Source organism: Crinia signifera, chromosome 9 (assembly GCF_055691185.1).
Source record: "Crinia signifera chromosome 9, ASM5569118v1, whole genome shotgun sequence".
Classification (NCBI taxonomy): domain Eukaryota; kingdom Metazoa; phylum Chordata; class Amphibia; order Anura; family Myobatrachidae; genus Crinia; species Crinia signifera.
The window spans coordinates 55,633,192-55,655,450 of NC_139225.1; the positions used below are offsets into that span (position 1 = coordinate 55,633,192).

The 22,259-nt window shown below is 46.7% G+C and overlaps 1 protein-coding gene across 2 annotated transcripts in view; it reads left to right on the forward strand.

The window, feature by feature from the left end:
• LOC146035573 (TSC22 domain family protein 3-like) overlaps window positions 1-2,528 on the forward strand; it is a 77,888-nt gene extending 75,360 nt beyond the window's left edge. For both annotated transcript variants that reach the window (XM_083159105.1, XM_083159106.1), the window contains exon 3: window positions 1,227-2,528. In XM_083159105.1, the coding sequence (XP_083015231.1) occupies window positions 1,227-1,472 (246 nt within the window). In that variant the 3' untranslated portion in view covers window positions 1,473-2,528. The remainder of the gene's footprint in view (window positions 1-1,226) is intronic.
• Window positions 2,529-22,259: the final 19,731 nt, after the last annotated feature.

Genomic DNA, 22,259 nt, shown 5'->3' on the forward strand with positions numbered 1-22,259 from the left:
TAAAGGCCCCATGAGTCCACCTGCACTTGCCAAGGGGAGATACCAGATTTCATCCCTCTAGGGGGGCAATGCGATAGCAGCCCATAAGCTTCTTTAGGGTAAAGCCCACAGCTTCTGATATATTCTGGATCTTAATGCTTATGTGGTAAGCAGACTCATTTGAGCATTGATGCATTCCACCCCCAATGATTTATAATAATGTTATATTATGCTGAATCATTCATGTACAGTACACAATTCTAAATGTACTCATCATCATATAATAACAACTAGGTATTTATTAATATTGGTGCCTATAGTAATGGAAAAATCAAACATGTTACCCTTGCTCAAACCTCACCAGGGCTGGAATAATGAGGGCAACAGGGCTGGTCAACCAAGGACAGGGGCACATGGCTTTAGTCTGAACCATTAATTGCTGAGAACAGGTGCACTGTGGCACATGTTTCCCAGTGTTTATGTTTATGGGGCTGCCATGTCGCTGCATCTGATTGGATTTCGTAGAACATATTGAATGGCTCCTGTGTTCCTTAAGTGTTACGTCATGTCCTTAATACTTATGGTACTTGGAAGCCGCTCTGTATGAACTATAGTATGCAGCCAGAAGCAGTGGGAGCCCTGCCTGGATGCCTGGAAACCTTTAAGGAGCCTGCCACATAACGCAAGTTCTCTGGGGCTCTCTCTGCCTTACTGGGGTCAATGTGGCGCACAATATTAATAATGAAGGGCATAATATTAATAATGGAGGGAACACTGCGTGGCATATTATTTTACACTGTAAGCAATATGGGGCATAATATTAATAATGGGGGAATTGTGTGGCATATTTTAGAAAGGATTGTCTCTGATAATACATTTTGGTAGCATTGTGTGGCATAGTGGGGGACACTGTAGGATATAATATTAAGACTGGCATTGTTTGGCATTCTGGGAGGGCACTGTGTGACATGCTGGGTTTAATGTATTAGCATAATGTTTATACTGGGGGCACTGTGGAATAATGTGCAAAATGGGGGCATGGTGTGGTAATTTCATTTAATTAGTACAAGGCCCAACAAAAGATTTGGTCCAAGGCTCCCAGATACCTTGCAGACCTTTGTTTATTGAATCAGGCTAACTTTGCTTTGGGAAGGTGTTTCACTGTACAGTAGGTTACTGAAACTTGTTCATTTTTTTTCTTATTACATATTATTCGACTTTTAACAATTTGTTTTTTAATCCAATAGGACTTGGTTAAGAATCATCTTATGTATGCAGTGCGAGAAGAAGTGGAAGTCCTGAAAGAGCAAATCAAAGAGTTGGTAGAGAAGAATTCTCAACTTGAGAAGGAGAACTGTCTATTAAAGAACCTTGCCAGCCCGGAGCAAATGAAGAAGTTTCAGTCCCGTCTTCCATCCGATGAAACAACAGGAATGTCAAACCTAGATTTTTTGCATTCATCCCAACCACGCTCAGCAGGATCTGCAGTTTAAGTGGCTCTGTCTTTGGGTGGGCAGAGCCACTGAACTTTTCCTACTCATCTTCCTCGATAAATGAGAAAAAAATGTAATTTTTTTCCCCCCTCTTTAAAGTGTCACCTTGGCCTGGAGGGTCGTTGACTAGCCTAAACTGGCACCATGAGATGTACCAGGGCTAGAGTATGCTTCCTCACAAGTCTTTTCTTTAAGAGAAGAGGGAGAGAAGCTATTCATGGACTCTTCAAGAAGAGTACCGGTCAGAGAGAGCTTGTGCGCTATGGAATATGCCTTTCTTGGTGTCAGGCTTTTAATGCAAAGCCAAGATAATAGCAGCAGTTGCTGAAGGAGACCATAGACCGCTTTAGAAAGAGTTCTCTAACCATGGAGTATAAATTTGGTCAGAGGCACCGTCTCTGTTGGGTTTCATCATAAACTCTTCTAATACAGAAAGCGAGGATGATGACCGCCGGGGACAGAGACTGGTGAAGAATACGTTCCTCCATTCGGTTGCAGAACAAAGCAGAGTTTGATATGCACCTAAACACTTTGATATGGAAATCTGTTTTTAGTTGGCCAACAGTTGTCCTCGTTTGTGCTAGTGGAGGCTTCTTACAATCTCCACACATCACAGGGCTGTTTAGCAAGCGTGTATACAGACAATATTTAGTGTTGGATAAGCGGTTGTTGTAAAGTCTCAGTGAAGGCTTGGAGTATGCTACATTTAATATGGACACTATCTTTTATTTGTTTCTCTGTGTCTTTTTTTATACATGTCTAGATTAGATTGTATTTATATGTCCTTCTGGTTTTCATCTGTCTTCTTGCCAGAGCACATTGGCTTTCAAAGGGCCTCCTGTAAAAGTTCACACATGACACTTTAAACTCCGGGAAAACTAAAGACTATGGACTTTTTTTTACTGCAATATTAATGCATTTAGGACTTATATTTCTGACAATAACCTTACATGGCTCGATGGAATCAGTATCTTTTGTTGTTCAATATTACTGTTAAAGATGCCTACAATGTACATAACTCAGTGGATCTTGCAATAAAATCTTTTTATACATATACCTAGGAGTATGTTTTCTTATTCCAGATGGTTACAGTGTTTTATTACAAATCATATAGTAATAGCTATAGTGATAATGTTTTTCTGATAATGAAATAGGAGGTCATCTGCCACCTATAATTAACTAACTGAGAGTTATAAAATATTTGGGGAAACACAGCTTGCTGACCCAGGGATAAAACCCAGCCATATTGATGTATTCCTCATTCCCTCTTTTGCTCCCATCCTGGATGCTCTCCACTATGGCCCTTATTCAGATCTAATCACAGTACAAATTTGTTCTCAAAATGGGCAAAACCATGTGCACTGCAGGTGGGGCAGATGTAACATGTGCAGGGAGTTACATTTGGATGGGATGTGTTATTAATTTTATTTATTTATTTACAGTTTGTTATATAGCTAAGCAGATTCCGTTGTAGACAGACAGACTTGGAGGTAGGTATTGAAACTGAAATGTAAATTGCAGTGTAAAAATAATGCAGCCAGTATTTACTCTGCGCAGAAACAAAATAACTTACCCAAATGTAACTCTCTCTGCACATGTTGCATCTGCTGCCCCTGCAGTGCACGTGGTTTTGCCCATTTTGAGGCTACATTTGTACTGCGATCAGATCTGAATAAGGGCCTATGTCTTGATTATGTGAATATCAAAAGAGCTTGAAAAGTATAAGAACATGGGCACAGAAATGTAGATGCTATACAGTATGACCATGGGACCCAAACTATAGTTAATGGGTCATCTGTCCCAATTAGTAGGAATAATAGAAAATAATAAAAAAGTTTAACACTTATTTCTAACTTCTCTGTTCCTTACAAATGTCCTACAGCTGACTAATAACTGTTTTTATAATATATCAACACATGGAGTGACATTTAATAGGATGAGAGATTGAGAAAGTGAGAGATTTGGTAAGAAATTCCCTTTTTTTTTTTAAAGCGGCAATTGTTTACACTGCAAAATCAAACTGGTTTTGCCGTGTAAATGATTGCCGCTTTAAAAAAACTGGAGATTTCTCACCAAATCTCTCTCTTTCTGAATCTCTCATCCTATTATATTTCACCCATGGTGTATGGCCTACACACATTCTCAGTATAATTCCATTAGCTTATGCTTGCAGCAAATGTACATACACTATGTGTATCTTTGGACATACAGTAAGTCACTAAACACTATAGCAAAAACCGAAGAAAACAAACTCAAAAACAACTCTAACGTAGTTGGGAAAAACCCCCACAAATTACAAGTTTTCGTCACTGCTTTAGGCAACTTTGTTTTTCAATGCTCCTGTTTACAAGCCCTTCAGCTACATGACTGTATTAGGCCATTATGCTTACACTTTCTGCACAGTTGTGGTGCTGTAAACTAGCCGTGTTCCCTTGCAGTTATATTTCTGTGGTAAAAAGTCACCACAAGATCGTCAGCAGATGAAGATGGGTGGTGTTGTAAGAAAGGAAAATAATGAAAATGAGATCAGTAACTCCACCCTGCTAGAAGAAAGACTGTATCCTTTAATGTTTGTTGCTCTGTTGCCAAGGCAGCTGAAGGGACAGAGACATAAAATTGAGCAAACAAGTCCTCTGTTAATGTACGTACTATTCCAAGCTGTGGCCTTTGTCCTGTACACAGAGACCAGCTATCACAGGCAGTCACACATTACTATTTCCACTGATACATGGGCAAAGGAATTTTAGGAAACAATTCACTTGTACTAAGAATGTTTTATACATAATATATGTTTATAACCATAGTAATGCTGGTTAGAAAGTGATGTCACTGAGTTTACTTTAAATCATTTACATGACATTTACTATAACCAGTACAAAATGTCTTTATTGTTACATAAATGTTATTTATTATCAGCATATCTTTAAAACAAAGTCATGGCTGACTGCTAGCACATTAGAGATTTACAAAGCACTGCAATGCTACATTCATTATTAGATAGTGTGTCAGTTATTTATTCAGCAGGGAAGAATTTATTGCTAGCTTGCATCTTAGCCAGTGCTGCAATTCCTCTTGGCCAGGATAACTCATTAAACCAACCATTGAATAACAATGGAACCTTGATATATGGCTGCCAGACACTGACTTCTCTTGCAGTTATGGTTCATTACAGAGCTTCTCTGTGGTATCATGATGGAAACTGACTACTGAGACTCACTTTCTCGTTCAGAAAAAAGATGGGGTGTTTCCTAGGCAACCAAACCGGGCGCTGGCAGGGGGTGTGATGTGAAGCAGCTACTGGAGGAGGGGAGAGCAACCCCTCAGATACAAGAAATAAGTAGCGCTAATACACCAATGAACAATTCAAAATGCTAATTTAATAACACGTAAAAACAATTGCAAATATCTCTCAATGCAGTAGGGGTAAGGATGCGTTCCTATGAATACCGCCAATAGTCCCATTGGGGTAATTGTTGGATGAGTGAAAAAAATGAAAATCCCACAGAGGGGCCACCAATATGACAGTCTCTGCAAATGCAGATAGGTTATAGTTACCACAATGCAGTCACCAGGAGATTTTATTATATTTTAGGATGCATATCAGCAAGTGTTCTCCATAAGGTGGTGAAGAGGAAGTCCAGAGGTGGTGCTTTGGGAGTAATGGAGTGGTTGGACAAGTTTTGTTGGTTGGGCGGCTGGTCTGGATCCGGGATGAGGTGCAATAAAGTGCTGGAAGTATGTCAGAGGTACAGGTTTGTTGCATCCAAGTGCAGCTTGTTCCACTCATCCAACAATTACCCCATTGGAGTTACATGTGGACTATTGGCGGTATTCATAGGAACGGATCCTTGCCACTACTGCATTGAGGTGTATTTGCAATTGTTTTTATGTGTTATTAAATTAACATTTTTAATTGTTCATTGGTGTATTAGCGCTACTATTTCTTTTTTCCTTATTTCTCATGCAGAAGTTGGTTTTGTGTTGCCCCAAAAGCACGTTTACAATGACTCTCTTTTACAATGTATGAATGATGGCTATTTGCATGGGAATGTTTCAAAGTTTTTTCGGTACTTGTTTCCTAGCAAGGCGCCCATCTTATGCCATCGCATACCACTGATTAAGGTATGCGATGGTATGCGATAGGACACGAATAGTCTTATGCTGCACTATATTATGTCTGTCGCATGTTAGATGAATTTGTCATATTGTAATGTATTGTTTTGTTGAGGTGAATGTATGTAATTGTCAGAAACTTTCAATAAAAAGAATATAAAAAATAAAATAAAAATCGTGGGCCGTGCTAGGAAACAAGTACCGTTTTTTCTCATCCAATAATAAGAAGGGCTCATCCTGTGAAAAGGTCACCTACAATTGCATCTAACGGAATATTTCATCTGTCAGTAACACACAAAAGGCCAGTATATAATCATTACATACTGTACTGCATATTGTCATAGCCAGATTAAAGGGGAATGCAGGGCATACTGTAATGTACTGTCAGCCTTTATGCAGCAGCAAAACCAAGCAACTCGGATACCTGCAGGACAGTATGCAGTATCGATTTGATTCGCATTTAGTAAATCTCAAAATCGACCACATTTCTGTGAAATCTACCTCTTGTAAATATACTTGTGCTTTAATTGTGATCTTTCATATACAGTAGGTGCTAAAAGTATTTTTCTAAAAGTGTGTTCAAAATGGCATAAGTAAAAAGGCCAGTATTCAATGCCTCAGATTCGCCGTAGTTTACAGCGACTCTGGCATTTCTCCGGGGTAACGTCAAATTTTCTCTCTGAAAAAACGATTCGCCCTATTCAATGGAGACATTTTGATGCAAGTGAATAGCAAATGTCTGACGATTCGCCATGTGTGATTCGCCGCAATTCGCCATTGTTTTTCAATGGGGTTTTTAGTCCAATTCGCCAAGAGTATATTCAATGCTCAAATGGAGAACTTCTTTCTCCAGTGATTTTCGCCGTGATTCTCCGTTTTGCATTCTACATCTTTTAAAGGTGAACTGGAAAGTGATCTTTTAAAATAAAGGTTTTTTTTGTTTTTTTTTGGTGTCGAAAAATGTGAATTTTTTTTTGTGAAGGTGCATGCTATTTTTTATTCATGTTCTTGAAGCACATGAATATAGTTAATTAAAAAAAAAATTTTTTTACACATTCGCCAGCAGGGGTCCGGGAGTCGCTCATTACATATTCATATATTCACTTCACACTGCTCCCGCTCATTACATATGCATGAGCGGGAGCAGTGCAGAGGCTCCCTACCCGTGTCCCCTGTCAGCTCTCGGGTCTCCGGGAGTCCTCCTTCTCCCCCACACATTCAGGGGCAGGCAGGGAGGCTTCCATCTCCCTGCCTGCCGCCGTCCCCGGCTCACTGTGGTGAAAAATTTCCATGCTGGATATTAATCACAGGGCTATAGTGTCAAATGGAGCCGCGCATCACTATCGCTATGGCCCCTACACAAAGAGCGATGTAAGGGCATTTTCTATGCGATCTAGAGAGACTGCATACAAATTGCCATCACATCTCCCCATTTGTAGGCCCTATAACGCTACCACTAATCTGCGAGTGAGACAGGGTGGTCATTGCTGACATCATAGACCCCCCTCAAAAATGCCTGGGCATGCCTGTGTTTTTTTCCACCACACCCAGAAATCTTACCACCGTTAAATGCAGGCTTCCTGTCAGTCAAACTGTGAGAGGATTACGTTTATGATCATACACATTTTCTGTTGCTAATTTCCCTCACGCATACACTATGCGATCAGTACGCATGCGCAGTTGTTTTGAAAATTGTTCGATTTGAAAATTCTCTAATTAGCTGTTAAATCTGAATTACAGTATGCCCTTTGTGTTTATCATTGGCTCTCATGCACAGTGTGACTTGGAAGCACGCACAGTGTGACTAGGGTTGCCACCTCTCCCGGATTTCCGGGATTCTCCCGATTTTGGTGGCAACCCTCAAGGAGGCTTTTCCAGTCTCCCGGATTTCGGGATACTCCCCAGAGTCCTGCCATCACAGAAATGTCCGCCGCGCCTGCCAGGCCTGCCTCCGCAGCCTGACAAACGCGCTCACGAGATGATGACATCATCATCTCGCGAGTATTGCCCTGCAGACGCTGCCGACCAGAGGCAGATTAAGGTCTAAATGGGCCTGGAGCTGAAAATGATCAAGGGCCTATTATGCGCAATAATAGGGGTGGTGGCCAGCACCTAATAATGTGGGGGGCATGACCAGTGTTCTGGTTGGGTGGTCTGCTCATGGCATACCCTCAAACATTCCCAACTTAAAAACCGGTACAGGGGTGTGGCCAATGATAGATGGGCGTGGCCTTGGGCAAAAGGGGGCCTTGGCCACTTTACTTTTCGACTACATGGCCAATTTCTTTAAGCGTTCCTACCTCGTTCCACTGTGTGATGTCTAGCCATAACATCGCCCGCTGTCGGGTTCACCATGCTGCGGCAGATCAATGCTGCACTGATGTCACGCCGCCCAGGAGGTGGTGGCTTGTGCGGCCGGGACTTGTAGTCCCTGCACATCCGTGACATCCTCCCCAGTCTCTCCCTGAGCAGGGGGAGCTGAACGTAACACAGCCCTCCGCCGTGCACCCTGGGAGATGTAGTCCCGGCTGGCTGCTCCTCCATGCTCCCTGGGGAGCAGTCGGCAGTATAATGAACTACATCTCCCAGAGTCCCCCAGTCAGCCAGAGCTGATGTTAAAAAAAACCCGGTACAATCGGTACAGTTTATTTTAGCCGGTACAGACCGTTAAAAAACGGTACTGTACCGGCTAAAACGGTACAGTTGGAGGGTATGTCATGGGTGTGTCTCTATTTGTGTAAATACTTTCAACTAATTATATATGCCTGGAAAAGGCAGGGGGCTGGCATAGGAAAAATGCAGGGAGATACCCCCTTATACTGTACTTGCCTCTTACACATTATGCCACATGGAGTGAGCCAAAATTCACACAGATTGAGCCAAAATGCACATTATACCACACAGATTAAGGCAAAATTCACATTTTGCCACATGTATCAAGCCAAAATACACACTATACGAGGCATGTCCAAACAGTGGCCCTCCAGCTGTTGTGAAACTACGCGTCCCAGCATGCCTTGACATAGTTTTAGCAATCCTTAATAGCAAAACTGTGGCAATGCATGATGAGACTTGTAGTTTTACAACAGCTTGACGGACATCGTTTGGACATGCCTGCACTATACTAAACAGATTGAGGAGTAATGCACAATATGCTTCATAAATAGGGGCATTGCGCGCCAAAGGCGCTTATTAAAAATGTACACCATAATGCCCATTACATGACAAGCCTCACACCATAATCTCCAAAACATATTATGCCAAACACCATAATGCCTATTAAAAATTATGCTACATACAGTAAGGGCGGGATGTACTAAAGGGAAAATGCCGTAAAACCCCCGTTTTACCGCATTTTTCTATGTACTATTACCCGGCCGCATCGTTATCGCAGGGCAGGGTATCGCCACCCTTGGGTGGCGATACCCTATAGAAGCCTATGGGCTTCTTTTCGCTGCGTCGCCGCAACCCCGCCACCTCGCCGACCCCCCCTCCCCCTCCCTTGGGCTTACCTACTTGCAGGTAAGCCCTTTCTCCCCCTATCAACGCAGACGGACGTCCTTCCGGCTGCAGGGGGGAGGAGGAGGCGCCAGGGACAGCCTGCTCAGCTGTCCCCAGCGTGTAGGCATCAGGAGCCGGCTGGGAGGTGACGGAGACCACCCGCAGACCACAGTACAGGTATCGCGGGGGTCTCCGTTACCGCACCGCGATGCCAGCCGCATATGTTAGTACATATGCGCTGGCATCGCGGCGGACAGCCGGCGAAGGGCGGCGATGTATATTAATACATCCCGCCCTAAGTATTGCTTACCTACATGTTCATTGCCAGGGGTTCCATGCACATTGCCAGGGGTTCCATGCTTGTTGCTATGTGGGATTACAAGCTCATTGCCAATGGGAATAGATGCTCGCGGTAACTGGGGGACAGCCGCTGCCGGGCAGAAATGACAGCCATTGACAGCCGGGCAGAGAGCAGGGGGCTACCTGACTGTATTCAGAGCACTGCATGTCCCAGCTATTTGAAATAATACCCCTTTCACACCAGAAATTGCAGGGACTTACCTGGGAATATGGTCCCAGGATCATGCAGGGACATTCCCAGAATGGCCCCTTTTACACCAGCCTAGTCCCTGCATTTTTAGGTGTGAAGGGGAGAGAAAACCGCCCCCCTTTAAACAACCAGCTATATCTTCAGAACCAACTGACCCATTTACATGTAGGCTTCCAATGATTTTGGTCCCGTGAAACTGGGCCGTTTGGTTCCAGAGAAATCTGTCCTCAAACAACATGAACTGCCATGAAATTACATTTCAGAAATGCAAAAAAAAAATTGGTTTACCCGCAATATCTCTAGAACCAATGAACCCATATGGACCAGCCTGATATTAGATTAAAGGCCCAGCGATATGGGTTAGACTGAGATCAACCTCGAGCTTCTGTGATGCCGGCGGAGGAAATGGCAGCCATTGGAATCGGGTGGAGGTCGGAATTAGCAGGGCCCATGTTATCCTATGGGGAAAACGTTCCAGCTTTGCCTGGTGGTATCTCTTGTTCCCGGGGGGCTAGCGATGCGGGGCCGGGCTCGTTGGAAAGCCCTGGCCCTCAGCTACAAAATGGGCCTATTTGGAGAGTGGGCCTGGAGCTGTAGCTCCATCAGGCCCATTGTTAATCCGGCCCTGCTGCCGACGCCCACCCGCCGCTGGGTCACATGTGTACGTGTACAGTGCACGTGTATCAGTGACTCCCAGCGTGCCCTGCCTCCGCCCTCCTGCCTCCACCTTCCGCTGCTGGCTGCCTGCGTGCAGCGTGCACACCGAGCTGCCTGCTGAGCCGCCACGTGTAAGACGATGACTGTCTGTGGTGGGCTGGCGTGTGGAGTCACGAAATTGAGCCTCTCTGCCTTATGCTGCACCTAGCCTGCCTGCTGCCTGCCCCCGACCTGCAAGCTGACCCCGGCCTGCCAGCAGCCCAGCCCTGGCTGCGCAGCCAGTTAAACACTCAACAAATTTTAAGGTGATCAAAGTTCAGCTTTTTATATATATTCATATGTGTGTGTATGTATATATCGACCATGCCCACTTTTGAATAGGCCACACCCACTTTTCTGGAACGCGCTCAGCGCGCGCATTAGGATTGTGGGGGGGGGGGGGATCTCCAGGAATCAAAGAAGAGTGAGGTGGCAACCCTATTGTTGGCAAAGTCTTGCAATACTCTAGCAAAAAATAGCTACATAGCCCCCAAAAATCTGCCAACTTGTGCATTTCGGCCACTTGACAATAAGTCCAATAATACAGTTCTGCCTGCAAAACACTGGCAGATGTTATTGAAAAGTTAATCACAACATACTGAACGTGATTTGTAGTTAAATTAATATAATGACAGGCTGTCACCTCGGCTGATGAAATGTCATCTTTGTAAACGTGTTCAGGTGTTTTCTTGATTTCCATGTCTTTATACAGTATGTTCTCAAACAAAACTAAAGCTATCATTTAGCAGCAAGCTACAATCATGAGAATCAATTTCTAAACAAATTAAGTCCTATTAAAGTAATTTAAGTTCCAGCTGACACATCAGTAATCTTTTAGATTTTTATTGGTGCAGTGTTGATAATATCCTGAATTGTTAGGGCACGTATAAGCAGGATATTTTTGTCTCTTGTTATGACGAAGTCAGCCCAGCCTGTCTTAATTCTAGCCGTTGGAACAGTGGGTGAGTCAGTACATTAGTGATTATTTCCATGCATATAGGTTGTCTGGCTTTATTTATTTTTCGTTTCCATAGTTACAGGATGTAGTGGTGGTTCCCCCTAATCACATCCTTTATGTATGAAGCACATTACTATTGCTATAAATAGATATTTTCAGCAGGATACTAATTTTAGTTTACAGTCAGCAGATATTCTGCAAAGCTTGTCTTTAGCTAAATTGACTGGAGTATTTATTATTTCTGCACCTAGATGATGTATCACTACAGAAACAATTGTCTATATGCACACAAAAGTGAACCGACTGCTAAATATGGCTAAGAACACAATAAAAATAAAGTGACCAATAGACTGTGGCTGAACTACATACACTCCAGGGAGTTCAAGACATGAGGGGAATGCTGGGTCTGCCCCTTTCCTGTGGAGGCTGCTGTACTGTATTTCAGACAGACTCGAGTATGCTCAGAAAAACCCCTCACTCTGCTGTGCTGGCTTGGGCCTGTACGCCAGTTTGCTGTGGGTCCTGGTGGGGGAGTATTCTGTTGTGGTACTACTAGGGCAATAGCCAAATTGTTGCTTAGTAAAGCACTGCTGAAATCAGCAAATTAATAACTTTAACCCCACACACACACAGCCCGGAGGGGTGCTGGCATCGGCAAGTGCATACACTCCTACCGCTCTCATTGGAGAAACTCATGGGGCCCTAAGCAAGCCACTGATTAGGGGCCCCATGAGAATGCATTAACCATATGGGGAGGATTAGACGGCAATCATGAAGAGGGGGACAAGAGGGCAGTTATGCAGGCGGTGAGAGCACGGTCATGGGGGAGGACACAAGCGGTCAAACATTTGGGTGGTGGGGGCAGTCATATTGACAGAGTGGACATGTAATAAGACAGGGATGAGTAGGCATACATGCAGGGGGGACAGGGAACAAGCAGGCAATTGTGCGGGAGGGACTGGACATGAGTGGGCAGATATGTTTGGAGGGTGAGCAGGCAGTCATGCGCGGGGACAGGTGTTTAGTGGGCAGGGTTAAGCGGCAGCCATGCGAGGTGGGTAGGAGATGAACAGGTAGTCATGTGGGGGCCGGAGGATGAAAAGATATGAAAAGGCTGGCAGTGATGTCTTGCAGGATGCGGTCCATGCGGACAGAGACGGAAGGTCATTGGGATGGTGCATCATTCAGCCCTGGAACCAGCCCTCACTCTGTCCACAAATGAAAGAAGGATGGGGAGTTCCTGAATATGCAGTAGAGAGTCCAGTGCAGTGGCAGAACTACTGAGGGTGCAGTTGGGTGCAATTGCTGTGGGGCCTGGTGGTTTGGGGGGCCCAAAGGCAATCCACTGCACCCTTTTCACTTTTATTTATTTTTTGGTACTTGTGCCGCGCTATGCTACGGCAGCCCTGCATATTCAGCGTAGTGTCCCCGTCAGGCAGCATAGTCACGTACTAACCCCGCAAGCTGCAGCTCTGTCCCCAGCATCCCTGGCAAGCCTAGTGAGTGCCTCTCACACAGCGCTGGTAACCGCCAGATCCCCGGCGGAGAGGCGATCATGCGGGCGCCGGCGGAGAAGCGCTCAATCTGCCTGGGAAGCGAGCCCTGTGATGGGACGCAAAAAACGAGCCACGCTTCGCCACACTTTATAACATTAACTCCACGTCGAAGTGGATAGTGGGGATATGATCAGGTCAGGAGGACGAGTACCATGTGCGATCGCCGCACTTCAGGCTGACGTGTGGGGGGGGGGGGGTTCAGGAACATATTCGCAACTGTCATGTCAGGCAGGTTAAAAATGATCAATGGTTCCTACACGATGTAATAAGCGGTGACACAACGCTGACTGACTACGCTAACTGCACAAGCTCCGGTTAGGCGCAAACGTACACACATTCGCAGACACAAGCTGCGGGAACATGACGCTGATGTTGACAGGGTCGCTGACTACGCTGACTGCGCTGGCTGAGGGACACTACGCTGACTACGTAAGTGGTGCCGTGAAACTACACAAGTACCCTTTTTTTGAAAAATTACTGTGGCTGCGCCGCTATTCAAGGCACCCCCCCACCCCACGTAGGTGTAGTGAGTGGGAGCACAAGACAGCGCCAGTTATGAGAAGTACTGCACAGTGCACTGTGGGGAAGAAGGAGACCCTGCGCTGTGTGCGGGGACCCATCACCTACAAGAGAAAGCCCTGCACTGTGGTAGCTGTGAAGAAGCAGCAGCTCTGCACTGGTGGGGAGAGTGAGACCCTGTGCAAGGAGGCGGAACTTGTGCTGCTGGTGGGGAGAGGGAGACCCAGTGCTGTGGAGGGGAACCCTGCGCTGCTGGCACTCAGAGAAATGGAAGCTCTGCGCTGAGAGGGAAAAAAGCATAACAAGGCAAACATTCAAAGTGATGGCTGTAAAAATGCTTTCTAACCCCCTCCCTCATGTTCTCTATAACCCCCCCTCTGGTCCTCTGTTATCCCTCTTGTTCTCTGCCCCCCCTCTGGCTCTGGTGGTCTTATCACCCCTCCAGTCCTCTACCCCCCCCCCCCTACTCTGGTTTACTGCAGCCACCTTTGGTCCTATTGCCTCCCGCTCTAATTCTACTACCCCCACACCCTCTCTCTCTCCTCTCGTTCTCTCCCTGGCAATCTCACTCTCCATGCCTTCCCTATTTCTCTATTCCTCTGACATTCTCTCTCTCTCGCTACTGCTTACCGTCCTCCTTCTCTTTCTTGCTCCATCCCCTTTCTTTCTCTGACACCCTCTTTCTGGCAATCCCGCTTTTTCCGGATCACCCCTCTCTCCCGCTTTCTCGCTTAATTTTTTTCTCTGTCACTTTCTCCGACACCCTTTTTGGTGTCTGTTAAATGCAGCATACTGTGAATAATGCTGTGAGAGAGCTCCCCGGAGCTGTTCAAATTATCACGCTGATAAGTTGGACAAGTGTATTTCTACTTGCATCACTGGAGGGGTGCAATCAGAAATTGGACAAAACTATCTCATGGGAAACAGGCTCAGCATCACAGCAGGGCACTTTATTCGGAGAATGCAGGTACTTGTGACTAAACACTCACGACAACTGACATTCTCCAGCATAACAGCGCCAGTGATTTCAATAGCACCAGGAGCTGCCTCATAGTGCACTGAATTAAATTGACCCCTTGTCTCTCATTGTCCTAACTTTCTCTTCTGCCCTCCCCTCTGATGGTGACGATTGCCCGGGAGGAAAGAGATGCCCCGGAGGAATTTGCCGAAGGATGGTGGTCAGCTCCACCCCATGGAGCCCGTGATGACGACCTGGACCAGGTGGAGGATGAAGCATGGGTGGACACTGCACCCATTGAAGAGGATTTTCCCTGGTGGCCTGTGGTCAATGGCCATAACAAGCAGCCAATTTCCCAGAGGGTACGAAGAGTAGTGTCAGGAGGTACGGAGATGAGCCCGGGGCCAGTGGAAGAAAGGGGGGCCACAGTCAGTCCAGGCTGGGCCCTCGAATATGACTTCCCTAGGAGGACCTCGGAATGCCCTGACCCCCGGATATCGGAGAGTGAGGACTGTATAGGGACTACAAAGGAAAAAGGGGGGGGGGGTGTAACAATGTGCCCCAGTGCTGGGACGGCTCCCCTGCTCTCAGCAGCAGGCACGGGGAGAGATGATGCTTAGCTTCCCCTGGCACAGGGATCAGCTGTCAGATCCCTGTGCCAACAGTGCGGGCAGCGGCACGGCGGCTGTTTAAACTTGGCACCATTGTGGCCGCCATTAGAAAATGCCACCCACGGCGTTTAAACCCTGGCACTATTTAGGAGCCATTCATGGCTCCCGAATAGGCAGCCAATAGAAATCGGCCGTGGTTAGCCAATCAGCGCTCGCCTCGCTTTACTCCACCCTTCCGGGAGGAGGAAGAAGAGGGTTCCCCATCGGCGGAGCGCAGGAGCGCCCGTGAAGAGAGAAGATGCCGGAGGGGGAAGGAGACAGCGGCGAAGAAGAGTTCCGGCGGCCACGGAAGTGGCCAGAAGACGCCGGGATCAAGAAAGAAGAGCTCCGGCGCCTTCTGCAAGAGGAGAAGAAGCAGCGCTGCCGCTGGCCAGGACGGGCCAGCGACAGAAGAAAGAAGATGGTGGCTCCTGGAGAGGCCAGCGGGGGAGGGATGCAAAAGAGCTAATGAAGCTCCCCCCCAGGGCCTCTCCCAACTCCAGGTACACCTACCCCCCTCCCTAGATCGTCGGGTGTTCGGGTATTAGGCCCGTGGGCAAAATCAGCGCTCGCCGCGCTTTACTCCACCCTTCCGGGAGGAAGAAGAGGGTTCCCCATCGGCGGAGCGCAGGAGCGCCCATGAAGAGAGAAGATGCCGGAGGGGGAAGGAGAATGCGGCGAAGAAGAGTTCCGGCAGCCACGGAAGAGGCCAGAAGACGCCGGGATCAAGAAAGAAGAGCTCCGGCGCCTTCTGCAAGAGGAGAAGAAGCAGCGCTGCCGCTGGCCAGGACGGGCCAGCGACAGAAGAAAGAAGATGGTGGCTCCTGGAGAGGCCAGCGGGGGAGGGATGCAAAAGAGCTAATGAAGCTCCCCCCCAGGGCCTCTCCCAACTCCAGGTACACCTACCCCCCTCCCTAGATCGTCGGGTGTTCGGGTATTAGGCCCGTGGGCAAAATCAGGCCCTTCCGGCCTGTGGTCACATTTGTCTGACCCTCTCGGCCCGGAGTATTTACTTGTTGGACCCTCCTGGCACGTGGGGTCCAGTATAGGTCAGGCGTTAGGCCGTGGCCCCCAAAACTGGGCACAAAGCCCGAGGCCCCTGTAGGTCGGGCACTAGACCTGTGGGCTAATTGAGTCAGGCCCCAGGCATGTGCCCCATTTGGGCCTGTGCTCAGTCAGGCCCTAGGCCCATGGCTACTGAGAGGCACTAGGCCTGAGCCATAGTTAGGAGTCATTGAATGGTGCATGGCTCTGGCACTTGGCCAGAGTCACTGCTGTAATTGGTTAGTCAGGCTCTAGGCCTGCGTAATCGCTAAGGCCTGTCTGTTCGGTCTCTTAAGGCATGTGAAGTGTTTCAGGCCTATATAGGCCTGCGTCTCCTCATTGGTTGGGGGTGGTGTGATGTCGCCAGACTCACGTGTGGTGTAAACGGTACCTTGCACTCTTTACTCCCATCTGTCACTGTCCTTCTGTGGTCTTTGGGTTTCACTCGCCTGAACTCTAAGGGCAAAGGGACAAGGAACCCCAAGGAGCAACACCCCCACACACACCCACAAAATAATAGGTTCACCACACGTGAGGACGGTGAACAGATGTTTTATTTTGCAGCCCTGGATCACGGATCACCGTTATGAGGAAGCAAGGAATAACAAGTAGAATGCCTGACAATAATATTAAAGATGATAGAACAAATGTATATCGTGCTCTATGGGCCTTATTTTGGTTCATTCTTTCTGACAAAATCCTTCTTAGATGGGCAAAACCATGTGCACTGCAGGGGGGCAGGTGTTACTTGTGCAGAGAGAATTAGATTTGGGTGGGGTTTTACTTCAAAGTGAGATCTATATTGCAGTGTAAAAATAAAGCAGTCAGTATTTACCCTGCACAGAAACAAAATAACTCACCCAAATCTAATTCTCTCTGCACATGTTACATCTGCCCCCCTGCAGTGCACATGGTTTTGTCCATCTAAGAAGGATTTTGTCAGAAAGAATGAACCAAAATAAGGCCCAATGAGACCCTATCACACAGGTCGCAACTCGCACGGTACACGACACTTACAATTACAGATAGACAATCAATGAGTATTGCAATCAGTTCCAATCAATAAAAATTACAGATCAAACATATGCAATGAATAATTACACTGGAATGTAATCACTGGATTCTGTGCACGATGAGGCCCACAATAGGGACTTGGCCGCAATTCGCACAATATGCTGCAAAACAATCTCAAAATGACAATATGAGCACACAAATATGGCAATTCCCAGTTTGAAGTACAACAATGTACTAATTTCCCTTGAACTGCGCAGTTTTACCCCTAAAGTTAGGTACTTTTGGCCTAGGTGCACCAAATATACCGTCAGGCACTGGCTGGGTGGGCCGTGTGAGAGTTCCTGCAGAACTGCAAGCAAAAGGCCTGTTTAGTACCCTGGGTTTAGGGGCCTGTTTGCATAGGCCGGCTGTCCTGCACTGGGCAAATGGCTGTGGGCCTGATACGGTGGGCAAACGATGTGGCTTCTGTTAAAGCAATTCCTAAATAGGAAGGGATAAGGGCGGTGGGCCACTAAATACACTGAGGCTAATGGGGATGCTGGCTCTGAAGTGAGTGTGTGATCAAGGCAATTTGCAAGATACTGTACCTGAGGTTCTGGTGCCGTTTCCAGCTCCTGCCGGTCACTACTGACCTGAGAGCTACCGCCGTTCACTACTGAGCAGATACTAGAGTCGTGGTCAATAGTATTTGGGTGAGTATTCGGGTGAGGTTGATGACAAGTGCAAACTGAAAGGAATAAGTACACTGACGCGTTTCTCCGCCTGCTTCTCGCTCTCAGCGGCTTTCTCAAAGAGATTGTGTAAGAAGTTATGTTATGTATGGGCAGTCGGATGGGCAAAAGGGGAAAGAAAAAGACTAAGGGATATCCCCAATTCTGGGGTACCACAGGTGGGTTTTACTCCCCTGAAGGGTCCTGTTGCTGGGAACAGTAGGCTTTGCGGCAGCTCTTTTCGGGAGCAGGATTCTGTAGGAAAAAGGGAACGGCTGTTCCCTCGCATTATCGCTAATGGCTGTTCGTGGGCAGAGCGGGTGTTAAGTGAGGGGAAGGGTGATAAGTAAATTCCCACTGATTGTCTTCTCTGTTGCTTAAGGTTATTGTCTGAGTGTTTTTGACATGTTGCTGTTGTTTTGCATATTAGTTAATTGTTTGAGCGATTAGATACCTGCAGCTTTAATGTAACGTTGTTAAGGGAGCGTAGGACAGTTAGCCCTGTGTTAGGGAAAGTTATAGGATAGGGAGGTTATGTTTCCCGGAATGGGATCATTCGTCAGACTGCATTTAGGTCTACAGTCATTAGGTCTACCCCACTAGGTCGACTGGCAGGAAGGTCGACCTGACTTAAGGTCGACATGGGCCAAGGTCGACATGACTAAAGGTCGAATTTGCATAAAGGTCGACACGAGGAAGGTCGACTGGTCATAAGTTCGACATGGGTTTTTCACTGTTTTTTGATCCGAATGTCGACACAGTCGACATGGACACAGTTGGCAATGAGAATCGGACCCTCGCATTGCTCGCTTCGCTAGCGATGCTTCGGGCACGGTGCCTCGCTGCGCTCGGCACACTATTTTATTCTCCCACCACGCCCTAGTGGATGGTAGGGCATGAATACCGCCTGTCGGCACATGTCGGCTAAAAAACAGTGAAAAACCCATGTCGACCTTATGACCAGTCGACCTTCCTCATGTCGACCTTTATGCAAATTCGACCTTAAGTCATGTCGACCTTGGCCCATGTCGACCTTAAGTCAGGTCGACCTTCCTGCCAGTCGACCTAGTGGGGTAGACCTAATGACTGTAGACCTAAGTTCATTCTAATAGATGACCGCATCCCATGTTTCCCCTACAGGTGCTGGAGAGCGCCCGTCAAGGTGACAAGAGCCTGGGAGTGAGTAGTCTTTATGTTTGTCTGTCTCCCCTTCCCTTACGTACCGGCTTAGGGACTGCACATGGACATGTGAGTCCCTTATCTAAACACCCAGGTGCGCAAGTGCCTATAGATGAAACTGGGTGGCTGAGGCTCAGCCCAATGATGACCATTCACCCACTCGAAACACCCTTTACATTCAACCCTCTGTGAGTTGAACTGTGGAGCCTGCTTAAACGCCCTTTTGTTCCTGACAGTAAGGCGAATAATACCGGGAAAGGAATCCATCGGGAGGAGTCCATCGTGTCCGGTTGCCAGAGTTTCCAGGACCATGGTTTGACACGGCCTGAAGGTGAGAGGGTGCGGCACCAGCTTAGTGGTCCGGAGACACCTGCACGGCAGCAGGCACCGCACCGCCCCCAACACCCCTCTCACAGGCCCACAAGGTAATAGTTACGCCCCTGGTCCAGAGTAAGTGTAGGCAGGGCCATCTTAACAGCAGTGTGGGCCCCTGGGCAAAGCAATGCACTGGGGCCCTTACCCATTCTCCCCTCCTAGGGTTGGGGGGTGCTATCAGCAGCAGCTTTGATGTCCCATGGGTGGCAGGGGGTGCTCTTTCTTCCATTCAATATGTAGGACCTGGAGCAGTAACTTCTGCTAATTACTCATTTACTGCACAGGTGGTGCGAGGGTGAACGTGTGGAAGGGGGCACTGAGCTGAATGAAGGGTCCCTTGTAAATGACTTCCAGGGAGGTAGGGGGTGTTTTATACGCAGGGGAGGGTTGGATAATGGAGTGGGCTTAATATTCGTCATTTTCCAGTGGAAGGGCAGCTTGTTTGACTGCAGATATCACCATTATCTGGAAATATATTTCTTAGCCTTCAATAGTATAACAAACTAGGGTCCCAACTTTCAGGAGGTGCTGGAACTTGGGGATCAGAGATCAGGAGCTAGAGCAATCCATTGACAAAAATATAACACTGTACACCAGACGTTTGGAGCTGGAGCAGGGACCATCTGCTGGAAGGCTGATATCTCTGGTTCTGGGCATGATAGAGACAAGCCACTAGTGTCGACAGAAAGGGGAGAGTCCCAGCTTTTTAGAATATACTCTCAGAAAAACTCAAATACCCCTTTCAGACAGAAAAATCCCCAAAATCCAGATATTTCCCGGATACAAAAACCCGGGTAGAACTAGGCAGCAAGGTGCTGACCCCCTTTCACACAGGAGCAAAAACCCGGGTATTTCGTGTGTCGACCCCTTTCACACAGAAGCCGGATTTTTCCTGCAAAACTCTGTGTGTCATAAGTAAAGGACAGTTTTAAAGGCACACAGAGATGAGGTCATCAAAAGTGGGTGGTGACTGCTCACTGCATTGCATTAACAATGGCATGACACAAGGATATGTTGTAAACAAGTTTTATTGTTTTTATATACTGGAAGGTACATGTTACATCACATGGCTGTCAGTATATTTGCAATGTTTGAGTACACTGTGGCATCTTTGACTGTCCCAGTTATCTTTTTGCCGATATCCTCCTCCCCTCTCACTGCCAGCAGCTCTCACCTCTTGCTTCTACCAGTGGGCCATGCTATCCTTTCTTTAGCTCCCTAATGACCTCAGAGGTCAGCCCCATTGCCATGCCCTCCCAGCCAATCAGAGAGGCCCATCCTCACAACCAATCAGCCAGCACCCCACCAGGAGAGCCAATCAGTGCCTAACAATGTGTAATAATCCCAAAAACCTGTGTCGTTTCCTTTCAGACAGCTGGCGACCCGGGTTTTTGGAATACAGACCCGGGAAAAACCCAGGTAAATTCCTGGGTTGAAGCCCTGGCATTTTAGACCCGGGTTGATCCTTTCAGACAGAAAAAAAACCTGGGTCTACCCTTCTGGACCAGGGAAATTCCCGGGTCTTTTTTTCTGTCTGAAAGGGGTATTAGTCAGAGAAAACCAGAGAAATATGACTGGGAATTGCAATTAACAGGTCGGATGTGGACTCCTGCTTTTAAGTTGGATATCTCCAGTTCCCCAGGGCTGATTTTCAAAATTCTGGTAAATACCTGGAAAAAGGTGATCCTCAGCTATCAGAATACGGCCCTTATACACCTACAGCCCCTGGGCAAGTGACCATTAAGCCCATACAACAGACGGCCCTGAGTGTAGAAATACAGCAGTTAAGTGTAGAAATCCACTGAGTGGAGCTGCTAATAGTTTGCACAGCTGTGAGACAGATTCACAACTGTGCAGCTAAATGCAATGCCCAGTGCTTGATGTTGTGGTAAGCCATACCACTGTATACCTCCCCACTTCGACTACTGATTACACCATCATTCAGTCTTGTTGAGCCCTAGGTGACTGCTTTGGATGCCTAGCGGTAAATCTGCTTCTGGGTGTGCAGTGCCTGGGCGTTGTGCAGGATAGGATGCTTTGTAGATGTGCAATATCTCAGTGTTCAGCCTAAAAAGTTTTGTAGTTAGCGATAAGCAAATTTGCTTTAAAAATGTTCATGCTGTTTAGCAGCTGTGTAACTTTCCATTGTTGGATTATTCATTTCATGGAGCTTAATGGAAATTTTATTCTATGAAAAGAGCAGAGATGATGGCTGTCAAATCATTTTGTTGTGTGCAGTTTACTGGAAATGTTTGAGGCCAAATTCTGCCAGTGAGATGTGCCAAATGTCACAGCCAAATATGTTGCGAGGTGAAGATTCTGAGGAAAGGAGCAAAAAATTAGCAACAGATCCATGCTGAAATCCGGGCTGTCTTAACACCATTGTGGGGCATTTTGCAAGCATCCCACTGCAATGCCTGTAACAGGCACCCCTTGGCCCTTATTCTGGTTCACTCACAAAGGCAAATTCCTTCTCAAATGGACTTGTGCAGAGAGGATTAGATTTGGGTGGGGTTTTACTTCAAAGTGAGATATATATTGCAGTGTAAAAATAAAGCAGTCAGTATTTTGCCTGCACAAAAACAAAATAACTCACCCATATCTAATTCTCTCTGCACATGTTCCATCTACGCCCCCCCCCCCCCCTGCAGTGCACATGGTTTTGTCCATCTGAGAAGGAATTTGCCTTTGCGAGCAAACCAGAATAAGGGACCTAGTCTAACAACCCACTCAATACCAACATCCCCTGAATCTGTTCCCATCTGAGGAAAATGTTAGAGTATCTATCACCAAACCAAGACAACAGCTATTATCACTTAAGTGTATATGGACTGTGACTTAAGCACAACACTTATCAATAGCAATAACTTTAACCAACACTTACCAATAACCAATAATAATTAAACATTATTTAAATAGTGTATATTTCAAGTAAAATATTCTTTTGGTTTTGGTTTATTAATA